This window comes from Callorhinus ursinus, unplaced genomic scaffold, assembly GCF_003265705.2.
Source record: "Callorhinus ursinus isolate GAN/ISIS: 27379988/994484 unplaced genomic scaffold, GSC_fseal_2.0 scaffold7, whole genome shotgun sequence".
NCBI classification, from domain to species: domain Eukaryota; kingdom Metazoa; phylum Chordata; class Mammalia; order Carnivora; family Otariidae; genus Callorhinus; species Callorhinus ursinus.
The window spans coordinates 64,039,625-64,055,005 of record NW_027397069.1 but is presented as its reverse complement, the minus strand read 5'-3'; the positions used below and the strand labels follow the sequence as shown (position 1 = coordinate 64,055,005).

At 45.0% G+C, this 15,381-nt stretch overlaps 1 protein-coding gene across 12 annotated transcripts in view; it reads right to left on the bottom strand.

Moving 5' to 3' along the window:
* The window catches only part of STARD13 (StAR related lipid transfer domain containing 13), a 531,510-nt gene that overhangs the window by 6,438 nt on the left and 509,691 nt on the right, over positions 1 to 15,381 (bottom strand). For 10 of the 12 annotated variants that reach the window (XM_073894705.1, XM_073894704.1, XM_073894702.1 and 7 more), the window contains 5 exons: positions 7,754 to 7,952; positions 2,760 to 2,970; positions 2,046 to 2,160; positions 994 to 1,215; positions 13 to 230 (listed from right to left, as the gene is read on the bottom strand). In XM_073894705.1, coding sequence (XP_073750806.1) covers positions 13 to 230; positions 994 to 1,215; positions 2,046 to 2,160; positions 2,760 to 2,970; positions 7,754 to 7,952 — 965 coding nt within the window. The remainder of the gene's footprint in view (positions 1 to 12; positions 231 to 993; positions 1,216 to 2,045; positions 2,161 to 2,759; positions 2,971 to 7,753; positions 7,953 to 15,381) is intronic. The other 2 variants (XM_073894707.1, XM_073894708.1) reach the window with 1 other exon arrangement.

Sequence of the window (15,381 nt, the reverse complement as noted above, 5' to 3'; positions counted from 1 at the left end):
AGTCAGGCTTACCTGAGAACCACGAAGTCTCGGGAAGGGTGGGGGGCCATGCTGTTCAACACATACTGATAGATTTCTGTTTGCTTGTCCAGGGTTTCCACAACCTTCCACTGCACAAAATCCTCATCCCACAGGTGGCGCTCTCTCAGCACACGGTTCAAAACCACGGAGGGGGGCGCTTCTACCTCCACAGAGGCCTTCCACAGCTTCAGCGGGTGCCCGTCTCCCACCTTAGGAAAGACACCATCGAAGGCTGAAGAGGTCAACTAGTCCCAACCCATACCTATCATTCTCCACTGGACCTTCACAAAACATCACTGATGGTGTAACTGGAAAGAGTGATTCTGCACACCTCAGGGTTAAAATTTTAGGATGTTCATCTTTAGGCTTAGAAGAAAAATAACGATAAGACAAATAGTAACCACCAACCCATACAGTATGTACTGCGTGCCGGGAAAGATTCTAACGCATTTGATTTGTAAATAGCCGTCCTCTGACCATGGTGGGATGATGTCCATTATGCAAATGAGAAGCCAGGCACAGAGAGGCATGCGACTTGCCCAACGTCACACAGATAAGGGACAGGGATAAGACTGGCAGCCAGCAGCCTAGCTTCACACACACTCGGATTATGTGCAACAGGGACAGCTCGGCAAGTCTCCAGAGTGGATTTTTGACCCATTCATGTGCGTACCAAGCCCCATGGACAGAGCGGCCATTTTTATTTATCTATTTTATTTATTTATATATTTTTAGAGGGTGGTGGGGAGGGGAGTGGCAGAGGGAGAGGGAGAGAGAGAATCCTAAGCAGGCTCTACACCCAGTGCAGAGCACGACTCGGGGCTCAATCTCACGACCCCGAGATCATGACCTGAACCGAAATCAAGAGTCAGATGCTTAACTGACTGAGCCACCCAGGTGCCCCTGGAAACAAATCCCTGCTTCTTACACCGGACTCTTCGGGGGTAATTTTTTCCAACCTCTTGAGATTACCTTTTTGAAAGCAAGATCTGTGTTGTCTGTGCTGGAGCACGTGACCCAGGCTTTGAACTTCTCCTTGGCTTCTTTTTGGAGGCCCTGGACAAGATGTCCCAGGTACGTATGGAAAGTTGCCCCGCTCTCCTCCAGCTGGGTCCCCAGGTCTTCCAGAGTTGGAGCGTGGATCTCAGCCTCCATGTATGAGTTGTGGGACTGGGCTACCAACTCATGCGGGACCTGAACGAACAGATGCACGAAAGAGCAACATACTGAGCTAAAGAGATGCTGAGACTCATAGTTAGAGAAAGCAAAGTAATTTCGTCAAAAACCACAGTATGGGCAATGGGCCTAGTGCCATGGGGCAAGGGATGTTTTTCCAAGATCAGCGGCAAGGCTGGGGTGGGGGAGTTTCCTAAAGTCAGGAAAAACAAATACGTTTCTGAGACTACAGTTATTATTCAAAACATTGCAATGACTTCCCTTTCAGTCTTTCCGTTTTCCTTTTATTTTATCTTTAATGTGTTTTTATTCAGTTTGGCAAAATATGGCCTCAGGAAACTTAAAGCACACAGACTTAAGGGAAATATCAAATATGACTTAGAAATAGCTTTACCTTTTTAGCACACTTTCCCCATTTACAAATGCCAACTTTACCACAAAAAGTATGCCAGAAGTCTAGTTGAGTTCCTTCTTGAACCTATCTGTGGCTAAACTCATATAAGCTGTCATGGACTCTTAGTTAACAGGGATTGCTGAATATCACGCATACACAGATGTTGAACTTCATCAAGTCCAAGTTAACAAATGCAGCAGAGTTGGCTGGCTGGCCTTGAACCTGAACGGAAGGTAATGTGACCGTTTTCTTAAAAACCATCAGCATAGTAACTCCAGGTGTCTACTCAGCCAGCTCCTCACATTTCTTGGAGGCAAAGACCAGAGCTACAGAGGGTACTATTGTCATTGTAAAATCAGGAGCAAACCCCGATGAGCCGAAAATGCAGCCACCATCCCAAGCATCTTATCTGGCTCCAGGAGCTAGAGGAAGGCTGCTGGAACCTTTCGCTCACCTCAAACAGTCTGTCGCATTCTGTGATCATGTGGGCAAGCCCCTGCGCGGCGGCCAGGTTCTCACTGAGGTCCTTTTGATCTGGCTTCCCGGTGGCGTATTTCTTCTGTATGACTCTGTAATTGAAGGGCAGAGTCACAAGCAGATCCTTCACTCGAGAGCTTTGCGCAACACAGAGCCCAACCCTTTCGTTGTCGCTTCACGGCCGGATGCTGATCCAGATCCCAGACTTTCTCATTTCCAAATAAAAACAGTGACCACATGGCCTAGATACTCTGAGTCAGGCTAAGAGTCTGACAGTTCATAATGAAAAGCCTTGTAAAAATACAAGGGCAGCAATGACTGCTGGGGGAGAAATTCGTCTATTTCTTCCCCCGAGTTTGAAACCACGTCACTGCAGGTGCTGTGAAGTCCCCCCTTTTCTCATTAAAGATTGTAAACAGGGATTTTTGTACTTCTTCCTCCTTCCCACCCACACACTACCCACAGACCACAACACAACTCCTCAGGTTTTTGGATCGTAGTGGGCATCCTCCAAGACTAGTTGGATTCATATCTAGCCCATGAATTATGGTCACCTCGAAACACTTTCTGATTATAAACTAAATGCTGACAAATCCTTAAGTTGAAATACAACACAAGAATTTTTTTTTTTTTTAATCAACTATGGGAAATACCCGGTTTAGGATTATGGTTGTTGATGAGAAAAACGCACCTGGGGGAGCTTTCCTTCTTCAGTAAATTAAGATGGAAGAGGGAGGGGGCCAGACACACGGCAAGATTCATGGGTGTCATCTGGTTCTCCTCCACCAAGTTGACCACGTCATTGAGAAAGCACAGCAGCGTCTGCAAGACCTCCCTGCTCTCATCGGCCAGAAGTAGGATGGCAGCCTGCACTGCCTGCAGCCGCTGCTCCTTGGGGACATCTACGGAAAAGTGGGTGCCAGGTCATGAGAGGGACAGCCGCAGAAAGAGCTAGCTGGGACACAGTGAGTAAGGTCCACCTTCCCTGTGTGAAGACACACTCAGAGACACGACCATCATCCACAACCATGGCGATGGCCACTCATGGCACAAAGAAGTCAGTCACTGCTCAGGACCCACAGCTGGTGAGAGGCACAGCTGGGACTGGAACCCCAGCCGTCCACCTCCGAACCCCCCTGTGCCTTTACAATGAGATGCTGTTTGGCAAGGAACGCCACCATCCTGGCCTTTCACGGTCTCTGAGCCATCCACCTGCTCAGCTGTGTCCAGACTGGTTTTCTGCTCTGCCTGAAGTTGGCGATAGGCTGGGGCACTGTCAGCCTGGCTTCCCTCACGCCCACCCTCCCACCAGACAGCTTGGGAAGCACCTTTTGGGATGCCCAGGGCTCTGTGGGGCGTGTTTGGACACCACTGTGTTAGGGGACGGCAGCCTCGCCTTTCCCCACCCCTAGTGGAGCCGCCAGGCCTTGATGCCAGTTTGGCACAATTAACCACAGTGGGATCCAGCTGGTTGGCCCTCTGGAATGACTCCTAGTGGGTCAGCTCCTTAAGCATCAGCCAGACGCATCTTTCTTTTTCCTGCTAGTCACCCAGGGCTTGGTGCAGAGGAGGTGCGTTATTGGCCTCATGTGGTGACCCAATGGCATGCATTTCATAATCTTGGGGAGAATGGAAATTGAGGTTGTACTTGGGGAAGAGGAACCAGGCTCGCTAAGGTTATGGAGCGAGTCTGGCCCTGTCAGGCCATTCCCCTTCAGGGTGGTCCTTGTGGGGTGGTGGTGGTGGGTGCTGGTCATGCCGACTTAGAAGGGCACTGGCCCCGAATATATGCTGTGAACTGATAGAGAAAATCATGGCAGATGGGTGCTGGGCACTACATTTTGATGTCCCCTGGCTGGGTTTATTACTGATCTTTTAGATCTGACTCACCGCCCTTATTCTTCTCACTCCAAAAGATACCATCAGGAGCTCACTTTGGTTACACTGTCTTTCTTAAAATACCATGTTCTAGAGCAGGTCTCTGCAGTAGGCTGTCTGTCCTCTGAAGGGGTGGGGGAATGTGCCTGTGACAATCCTTGACTTGTGAGAAGAAAGTATCAGGACTTCCAATGGTGTTTATGTTTTCTCTCACGCTTTAAAAATACTGATTGGGTATATTTTATAACATGCACAGTAGATCACAGTAGATCACAGTATATTTCTATTATGAGAAAGAAATAAGTAAACATGCTCAGATATTTACTATTTGTAGGGTACATGATAAAGACATCTGGAGCCTGCTGCCCCAGAGGGGCTGTGTGTGACCCTCTCCCCGGGTCCTGCGCCTCCCCACCATCATACATCCCAGCGCTGGGCACACTCCTGGCCCCGTTCAGCCAGCAAATCCACATTTCTGGAAAAGCCTGACTACATTCAACATTCTAGAACCCATCTCTACCCCCACCACGTCCAGTGTGTGGCACAAGATAGACTTGATTTGAGTAGAAAAGAGCCATTTTGTTCAAATTATAGCAGAACCTTGTTCTTTTTTCTTGCTTGTGCTGAAACAGGAGATACCACTAACGATTTCAAGCTTGTCACTGAAGTGTAGAAATTCAGTTGAGCCACTGAACTGCTTTTAATATGCTGCTTTAGCTAAGATGTCTAGTGTGTACGTTGTTTAACTTTAGATGGCTAACCTTCTCTTCACAACAACATTTTTAAGAGTCATCTTCTCATGGCTACATGCTGTCTCAACTTTCCCTTCACTCACGTATTCCTTTATCCATCAGAAAGTATCCTCTAATATTTTCTACTAAAAATGATTGTGAAGGTCAACCATTAATCCCTAAATTCAGCATTCATTTTGGATCTTATCCTCTTGGACCTTTGTCACACTTGACATTCCTATGGTTCCTGCCTGTTTCTCAGCTCTCAGGAGACTATTCTAGATCTGCATTATCTAAGCGTTGATAATAGCGACCATGCGGATGGCTATCAGCACCTCAAACACAACACCCAGTTGATTCTGAACACCTCTCCTCTCCCTGCCCTCACACCAGCTCTCCTTCCCCTCTTTTTTTCAGTATTCTCCCAGTCACCAAACTTTTAAGACTACTGTCTTAAAGTATCTGATCCCTCCATCCTTCTCCCTCCAGGAGACCAGTGGGTTTCAACTATTTTCATTACCCATCCAAACTCTAATCATTTGAAGAAAGTCCAAGAAGTAACACAGCTAAAACTAGAACTGCTCTGGAGAAGGGGAGGAAGAACAGTCCTCTTTGACTCCAGAGTCTATCCATGGAACACTGAATTTCCAGTCTCACTGCTGGAAGTCACTGCGGGTAATCCAGCGCCTCAGTTAATGTGTTAGCTCACTCACAAACCCTCCGTTCTTGCACAACCCAATATCTCTTGTTCAGCACTCCCAGATTCACGGATCACAAGAGCAGTCCTGATGCACATTTACCCTTGTGGCAGACACAGACTTGGCTACCTACTGAATACCTATTCCCTCCTTCCTCCTCTATAAAAAAATACACTTTCTGTTCGGCTGCCATCTGGAAGATGCTCAGGGAAGATGGGCCCTTTCTTTCCCTCATACTCTGGGCATAACCATATTGGCCTAAACCCAAAGTGGTAATCACAGTCCTCTTTCCGGTGACTGATTTAAGGGAGAACATGTAGACCATTTCTGGCCTATGCGACCAAGATAAATGCTAGGAGCTTCTATAAATTTATCTCCTTGATAAAAAGAGACATATGCCCCAGGAGAAGCCTTTCTGCTCTCTTCTTGCCTTTGAGTGTGATTTTGGGAAGACACAATCATTGTAAGTTGTGGCAATCATATTGTGACCTTGAGGGTGTAACCGAGAGAGGCTGACTTCAGCCCCGGCATCACCGAGCTATGAAATTAACCGACTTTGGAATTTCTTAAGTCCAGATTTCTTGTCATGTGTGATTATAAAATTTCCTTATTGTTTAAACTATTTGTTGGATTTCTGGTTCTGTCTTTACAGCTGAGAGTACTGTAACTGGTAACCCCCTCAACGACACCCAAGGGTTCCTCAGTGCTTAATGAATCAAATATAAACTCTTTGCCTTGACATTCAATGCCCTTCCTTGGGATGGCCCCGGTCTAATTTTTCAGCGTCACTGGTACTGTGTCATACGGTTACCATTCACGCAAGCCAGAAGAATACCCTGGAACCTCCTGGACCATGCTCATGCTACGTGAGTCACTCAAGACGTGTTCCTTCCATTTCTCCACCTTCAGCGGCCAGTTCCCCACCAAGTCCTAGTCCTCATCTCAACCTCCTTGGATTTTCTTTGTAACCTTATTATGGCATTTCTCCAATCTTGCTGTATGGCAGTTATATATGTACATGTCTCATCTCCCTCAGTTGTAAGATCCTTAAGAGCAGAGTAAGTCTTACCCATCCATATCACCTGCAGCACACAGCACTGCCCTGCGCGTAAGCGGAACTCAGTAAATGTTTGCTCAGCTAAAATAAACACTGCTTTGATCTGGTTTCTTGTTGGTGAGTCTCAGAAAGGGCCAAAGAGATTTATTTCTTAGAAACAATCTGACTTTAACCTTAGACTAGTGTCGACCCTAACCTGAGAACTGATTAAATGTAAAGAATCATATATGATAGTTCCAAACCATGAAGGAGGCTTAACTGGAGAATGCAGCTCGACCTCTTAAGGCAACAAAGTCCTGAACTCTCTGTGTTTGGGCTCACGTGACATGTATCATTAATTTAACTTAGCCTATTCACTTTGACAAAATAATGTTTACTTAGTGGGTCATCACTTTATCCTGTTTGTACAAGTGGTATTTATTATAATCCTTTTTGGATTTGCAATATTATAGTCTCCTTAAACACAGCACAGAATTCTCTATAGCAAGGATCTTCTTCAAATTGGATCAATTCCATTTGTTGATTCCCATTTCAGTCATATTTTCCTGAAAACTCAAAGTCCACAGGCCAAATATTTTTATATTTTTATAAAGAATCAGGACTTGGACCACTGAAATAATTTATAATCATAACATTATTGCATCTAGAAAAGAGTCACGTGTTCATTTCTACCACCCCCTTTGTAGCTACCTTTGGAAGGATACGCTTTTTAATCAGCAATTGTTTTATTCAATGATTATTTTAATTATAGAGGCTTTGCTGAGAATTTTCAATTTAATATCACTTAAAAAATTCCAAGTGAAGATATAAATTCGTTGCATTAAACATAAGCTTGATTTGGTTTGCCTACTTTTTGCCAATTAAAATACACTGTATTAAAATACATTTGCTCTTTATTTCTGGTCATCTTAACACACTTGGCTTTGAATTTCATATGTCCCAAGGCAATGCTTAATCTTTAAAAACTTAAATTTAAGTTTTAAAAAACATTTATATACAAAATAAATTCTATAGTGTCCCCTTCTCATTTTAAAGTTATTAAAATTACACTGAACGTTAGTTTTAGACCTTACGCAAAACCCTACTGAGAAGGAAAACTTTGATGTCAAAAAGGTATTTTCAAACGCATAACAAATGGCCTGGAGATTTCCATGTCAAACTGGGAACAAAGTTTACTTCTGGAAAGAAGCAGAGCATGATAACTTTTATACATTTCTTTATGGATTCATGTACTACTTGTGTAACTAGACCTCAGTCTATAGAATGCTTTTTAAGTGGATGAGCGCACATGAGAACACTGCTCTGCATTCCTTCCACTTACACTGATAGATGTGGAGGAAGGTCTCGCTGAGCTTGTTGGTGAAAAGAGGCTCTGGGAGGTCCCGGAAGAACTGTTTGACCATATCCGCCACGTCATACGCAGACTGGTCCTCATAGCTGACATTCTCGGGGAAGTTCTCGTTCATCTGACGTAACGCATGGATTCGAGATTTCACGCCTGATTTTCGAAAAAGACCCACCTGAAACAAGTCACAAGGACATGTTAGTGAGGCCACCTTCCCCCCAGCCATCCTCTTCCTAAGGCAGGCACTTTGGGAGTGATAAGAAGGCATGGAGTCAGGGCTGGATGAGCAGCAACTGCCTCCAAACTAGTAAAATGTAAATTAGTAGGTGAGTTACTTTGGGCAGTAGTTGAACGCTGACTCCCTCTCCTATAAAATGAAGATAAGACTAACAGCCCACCTCACAGGGCTATTGTGGAGACTAAGTGAGAAAATAGGTATGGCTGTGCTTTGTAACCTGCAGTCTGCTTGACTAGATGCTATCATGGCATTCATTTATCCAACAAGCAGTGATTCAATACCACTCTATCTCAGGCATACTTACACTTGCTAGGCATCATTAGCAGACCAGACAAAATTCCCTGCCCTCTAGTGTCTACACTCTAGTGGGGGTTTTGAGAAATTTTGGTCAATGGGAGGTTTGGTGGATCCCAGATAAGCAACCATATCCAGTGCACCTTTGGGGGAGGGGTGTAGGGAATATGCTCCTGAAACATAATAATACTATAAGCATGTATTTTGATTTAAAAGTCCTATTTCTTGTCCTTCTTTGGAATCCTTATAATACTCCCTATGTGTGTTTCTCATATGATGCTTGGCACTTATTACTCTGCCTGATTAGATACTATGTGCATAAGCCGTGGCTCTAGTGAGGATTCCTGGGTGGCATTTTTTTCAGACTTTCATGACATTGTCTTATGCCTTTTTCATCCCTAGGGCTTAGACTCCTCTTCTGCTTGACAAATAAATGGAGCAATAAGGCATCCAGGAGATAATGCTCCTAGTAGGAATGAGTGAGGTGGAGAGGAGCCCTAGGAGAACAGATTCCTGCAAGGGTCGGTCGGCAGCTTACACTCCAGGCCCCTCTAGAGGCTCTGCACTCTAGACTTGCCTCTACCCAAGAAAGGGCTGAGTGTCTCTGACACCTGCCCCCACCCCCACGGGCTTACAGTGAATTTGCATATCTGCTATTCTTAAATGCCTGTAGGGCATTGAGTTGCTCCACCTTGGTCCTTCATTCAACCAACCTCAATCTCTCCTTTTCTCATTCCTCAAGGGCTCACAGGTTGGCCCATTTCCAAAGAGCAAGGTAGGACCTTTCCGAGTGGTCAGCCAGGTAAGCGGCGGCACACCAGTGAGCCATGCCGCCTCCTCCCTACGCTTGGGGAGAGGTGCCGGGCCGTGTCCGAGGCGGCTCCGCGTGCCAGGCCGGCCTTGACCCAAGTTCAGGTGTCTGAGGAGAGCTCTCTTGGTTATTGCTATAAATGGAGAGCAGTACTAATTCCTTTTAAGTACAGTGACAGCAAGGGAAGAACTCCAAGCAATTAGAGAATACTCAGGGATTTGTATATGTCAGCTGAATAGGTCGCAGGGGAAATGATCCACTGGTACTCTTTGTGGCAATAAAAACCAGAATTCTTGGTAATACTTTTTTTGCATTCCAAGGCTTATCTATCACTCTAATTCCACAGATGGGGATATTCAGGCATATTGTCACTTAAAACGTTAATTGCTCTCTTTTTTATCCTGAAAGTTTGGAATATCTAGAAAATGTATAACTTTGCTGTACTTAGATGTCTCTTCAAGAGTCTAAGGAACACGTGTCATCCTCTGGCAACTATTCCAAACGTCACCAAAGTGCACGAGAAGAAAGCATGTACTGTCAAAGGAAAAATTCAAGACGTCAAATGAATGATTACTAAAGTGAGATCCATCCTCAATGTGTTTACATTTTCTTGACTCCTCTAGTTCTGGAAGGAGGCCCAGGACAGTGCCACAGGGCTGTGCTACACGGGAGTTCTCAGAATCCCAGGGCCCGGAAGGTGAATTCCTAAGGGTGACTCACAAACATTTATCCTCCTGTGAGTCGGTGTTATTCCCTTTGAGAATTCCTGTTATTTTCTCAGTAGCAGAGAAATACTGATTGGAATCTGTCAAGAGAATAAAGCAGACAAGTGTTTGTGTGTAAACTGCAGAGCATCCACTCTGTCTTGCTGGCTTCATTTTGGGTGCACACTGGTGTGCGTGTGCAAACACATCCCAGCAGTGTTTTCTTTGTATTGTCTGTTTTCCAAGTTTCTTTCTAGTTTCAGCAAATATTGTTATTTTAATTATTTTCGACATGTCGGGAGCTCTCCAGCTGCGGGCTCTGAGCTGCTTGTTCTGACTTAGATCTCACAGGATGTCCAGAGGGCTGTCAGGTATTTATTTGTTCTGCCTCAGATTCTGACAGTAACCTTCCCGTCCCACCCTTATCTTCCAGGGACGTGGGAAATATCTGTGGGATCTGTGGATTTTTGTTGGAAGCACAGAAGGAAATTTCTTTCCTGAACCTAATAAAGAAAAGGTGGTCTGAACTCAGACCAGATTCCAGACATAGTAGCTAAGGAAGGTAGAAGGGAAAGAAGGAGAGAAACCCCAGTCTTCAAAAGTGGCCCTGAGCTGATGAAAAAAAGCACGCCGGAAGGACCCTACTTCCTGACTTCTTGTCACATGAGCTCATGAATTTCCTGTTGTTGAAGCCATCTTGGGACAACCTTCTGTTCCTTGCAGTGGAAAACTCCCCAGACACAGTAAGCAGAAGATTCTTCCAATGGTGCAGAGATCCCGAGAACAGGGAGAAGTCGACCTACCTTCACTGAACAATCACGGGGGGGTGGCCTGAGTGATTGCCAATAATCATTTCTTCTTTAGAAAGAGTTTTCAAAGCGGTGATGAAATTGGCACTTCTGGCAAAAATGTTTTTCCAAGTGAAAGAGAGCTGAAGAAACCATTTTATTTTTTTGTTTTTATTTTTTTTAAAGAATTTATTTATTTATTTGAGAGAGAGAGAGCACGAGAGGGAAGAGGGTCAGAGGGAGAAGCAGACTCCCCGCTGAGCGGGGAGCCCACTGTGGGACTCGATCCCGGGACTCCAGGACCATGACCTGAGCCAAAGGCAGTCGCTTAACCAAGTGAGCCACCCAGGCGCCCTGAAGAAACCATTTTAAAACTGTTGCTTCTGAGGGCAGCCTTGTCATCACCATGGGTGGGAGGCTGCCCCAGATCCCTCAGCTTCATTACGAGGAAGCCCCAAGGGGTGTGACATGTCTTTCCTATGCCTCTGTGTCTGCCCCTGCTGGTAGTCACACAGGGCTCCACGCTTGGTTTAATTCTCTGCTGTCACCGTTTTGAAATTCTTCATAATGTATGAACAGAGAATCTCACATTTTCATTTTGCACGAGGCCTTGCAAACTGCAAACTCCCTAGCAGGTCCTGTGCTCACGTACCTCTAAAGCCCGGCGCAGACACCCTCTCTGAAAAGGGGAGCCTGGTGGTCAGCAACGCAGCGTTCATTTTATAAGCATCTTGCACGTGATCGCTCATTTTACAGGTCAAAAGGTGAGGGGTGAGTGTTCCCTTGATCTCGTTTTTCCTTTCCTCTCTTTTGTCTTCCACCCAAAAGCCCAGCTCTGAAAAAGCAAGGGCTCGGAGTATGATCTGAAAAGGTCCCAGAGCATCACTTAGCTCATATGAGGGAGGCAAGAGGACTGTGAGGAAGAGCCAGCGGGTAGCGGACACTTGTACTGAGCAGGAAGCGTCTTCCCAGCATAATCGGGCTTCTAAAACTTACTGTTCTGTCAGACAGAGAGATCGGGCACACGAGAGCTGCGTTAGAATTCAAATTTCATCTAAATAACATTAAACCTCCTACTTGGCATCCCTTTTATGCTAATCCTTTCAGTCCTTGACGATGTTTGTCGGGACTTCCCTTTGCTCTTCTTCAGGAATGGGCTCGGCTAATGAAGAAAGGTTGGTTTTATTCAGAAAGAGAAAGGGTCTGAAGTACCGCGTGCGGCGGGTTCTGATTCTGAGCCCTGCAGGCTTGGCCTCTCCCTGCGTGACTCCACCTTCGTCAGGACAAGCACCACCTGTGCCTCCGTACGCCGCTGATTTAGGGCAGAAATAAAAGCTGAGCCAACAGAGCAAGGCTCCTCTCACACACGGCTATGTCTGAATACAAATGGTTCATAACAGAGGGCTAAACTTCCTTATTTCAGCTAGGGCCAGCTGTGAGGGGGAGAATGGCTACACCGTGTTTCATCATATATAAACTGTTCTGCAACTGGGGAGTGTAGGAGGCCAAACGCTGGCCATGTTTCAGGGCCCTGTGGGGCTGCATTCAACTGTGATGAATGTTTATGTTGGAGGTGAACGCTTAGCAGGAGGAAAAGGGGGCCAGCTCATTGCAGGAAGCCTCCTCCCCTGAGATCAGGGCAAAGCCCCATGGGAGAGTCTGAGATGGTGGGTCAAGGACACCGTGCAAAGGGAGGCAACACAGAGGCCAGTCAGCGTAGTTTGGAGGAAAGGTGTTCTGGGATGTTCTGGTCTTCTACAACCCCGGGGGCTGAGATCTCAAGATCCTGTGCAGACCTGAAACTTTTTAGTTCCAAGGAGGTGCTACTGGCAAAGAAAGAACAGTCTAGTGTGATGTATGTTCCTTCCCTCTTGCTCTTGTCCCCTCCTTCTTTACTGATTCATTCACTTTTATTTGCTCCTGTTCACTCTTAAAGCTCTAGAACAGTCTTCCTTTCGAGCCTGGTTTTAATTCTCCCTCGTGTTTGTCCCGTTTTCCCTTGCTCCCTTCTTATTACCACCTTCCTTTTCACAGGGACCAGAGGGGGTTCTCTGTGTGCTTCCCACACTCTGTGACTTCCCAGGTGGGAAGCCCCGCAGATATGGAGTGCTTCCTAAGGGAGAAACGGACTCTGGTGAAAGTCCCCTGGACATCTTACAGATTCTTACTTTTGACCGATACAAGAGAGGGTTGCCTTATTCGTTTTGGTTACATTTAGAATCCATATCTATGTCCTCGAAAATAAGTCTTTTGCCTACCAGGCTTTGCCAGCACATGTTTTTTCAGTAAGGCATTCTTCCAGATTGCAAAAACCTGTGAGAGGCTTGATGTGGAGACTGAGAATAAGCCAGCGAGCCAGGACTGAGGAGATTTTGGTGCCCACTGTCCTTCTCTCGATTCGTAGGACTTTTGCTTCGGACAGGAGACTGGACCTAGTAACAGTGGTCTTACCGGTGCTACCCATTATTCAGAATCTGCAGGGGTTCTGAGTGGTTTCCAGTCTACACTAAACACTATGTGGTGAGTAGAATAGCGGGATTCCAATTCATTTATTTCCACCCAACTGTGTTCAAGAAAGAATTCAATGACCTATAAAATGTATAAGATACAGTTAAAGATCATAGATAAGAACATTTGAGCAAAAGGGAAATCAAGATAAAATGAGTAGCTGAAACTAGGAATGATGTGCAAAATTCATACCAAAAATTTACATATATTTACCACAGGAAGAACACACATTTGGCTCTAGTCTTTCTAAGCAGCTAATATAGAGAGGAAAACATACCAGTTGTTCTTAATATAAGAAACAGACTAGTTGTCTAAAAGAAACACCATGCTTTCAGGTGTTGGGGCTCGAGAAAAACTCTTCCATGATCACAGCAAGGACACCCACCTCACGTAAGGGTCAACATTATTGACAAAATCCTGACAGTAGGTTCATCAGTGAGTTTTTAGGGCCATTTCTCCACGTGTCCCTCAATGCCAGGGAAGGTATCAGCCCGAGTCCACTGGGACAAGCAATTCTAACAGGTGGCAGTACAGTGTAGTTTTTAAAAACCTGGACTCTGGAGTTAGCTTTTCAAGCAAGTGTTGGCTCTACCGTTGCCACCTGGGGGAATACCACCACCCAAGGTGGATATGGTCTTAAATGACACAGTGAATGTAAAACAGTCAGGACAATGCCTAAAACATGCTGGGCCCTCGAGAAACGTTATCACTACTGAGCTAATGGCACAGATGGACTGCATTTCCTTTAGGTATTTCTGAACAAATACTGTTTTCTCTTAATAGAGCTTTTGTTGATAAGCATTCGCTGGCCACACATTATAATGTTTAGAACAAAATATTTTTTGTTCTTGGTAAAAGGCAGAGCCAAAGACTAAGAGAGTTAGCCAAGAGGAGGGATGAGTCTTATATACCCTTAGGAAAATTGAGAAGCTTGGAAAACCACGTGTCTGAATAAAAGGTTACCCTCCACAAAATACAATCTTGGGTCTGTGCTAACAAAACAACAAAAGTACAACTGAGGCCACAAAGTCCTATGCGTAAGGGCGTGATTGCAATGCTATTAGGGTTGTAAAAGAGATCAGAGTGGGCATTTCCATATATTCACCTAAGTTCGCCTCTCCAACAAGTTTTCTCAATAAGATATCCATAGATCATCTACCTTTGATTAATGTGCAATTTTGGTAAAAGCTCTAAAACAACAAAAAAATAATGCTTAAGTAACTGGATTCATTGGTTTGCTCTGTGTGGATGTTATTCACAGGTCAATGTTGAGGCATCTGCTAAAGTCTATAGTTTTAGAAAAGTGGTCTGTTGCCTTTCTTTCTGAGAAATAACAGGCAAGCTACAAAGGCCATTTCTCAAAACGAAAAAGTCCCCACCACCACAACAGTAACAGCAACCACTCCTGCCCTCCACTATGGCATCTGAAGAAATGGGGGAAAATGTATACCTGTATATTCTCTAGATTAGGAGTGGGAAGGCAAAAAGGGATCACACATTCAGTTCAATCAAAGATGGCATCAAATGAAGTTACTCCTATTCTCCATTGAAAAGTGGTGTCTGATTCGTCAAGAGACCATCCTGATTCTAAGTGCGATCTCAGTATTGGGGTAGATACAAGCATCAGTAGCCAGGGTCTGTGAGTTCATGTAGCTCAGCTCATTCCTATTCACTGAGCCCAAGGCCAAGGGTGAATCAATAAAAAGTGCAAGTAATTTTAGGTGGGCCTGGATTATTCATATGGCATTAGAGAATATGATACACAAAAGTCACTGTAGAATATTTGCCTGAAAATACCCCCACTACTCAAGGTTGCAATTTATCAAGTGGGAATATGGCTTTTTGGGGGCAGAATGTCTAAGAAATGAATGGGTGTTAATTTGGAGGAGTGAAGGCTGGGCCTACCTAGTAAATTACAGAATGGGTGGCACTCTGGGTCTGGTCACTGGCCACCATTACGGTGGTCCCCAAACAGTCGTGGAGACAGAAAATGATCTCTGACTATTTTGTTTGGCTTGAGATTTTAATGTACAAGATGAAGGGAGAGTTGATTTAGCGGATATTGTTTGCATAGTTTACTTGCACATTTTAAAAAGATGTAAAGAAATTTATCTTTGGTTTAAGTTTTCCTGGTCATGGTGCTGCTTCAAAAAAAAAAAAAAAAAAGAAAGAAAGAAAAGAATTAATAGGCTCCTGGGTGGCATAGTCAGTTAAGCGTTGGACTCTGGGTTTTGGCTCAGATCACGACCTCAGGGTCATGA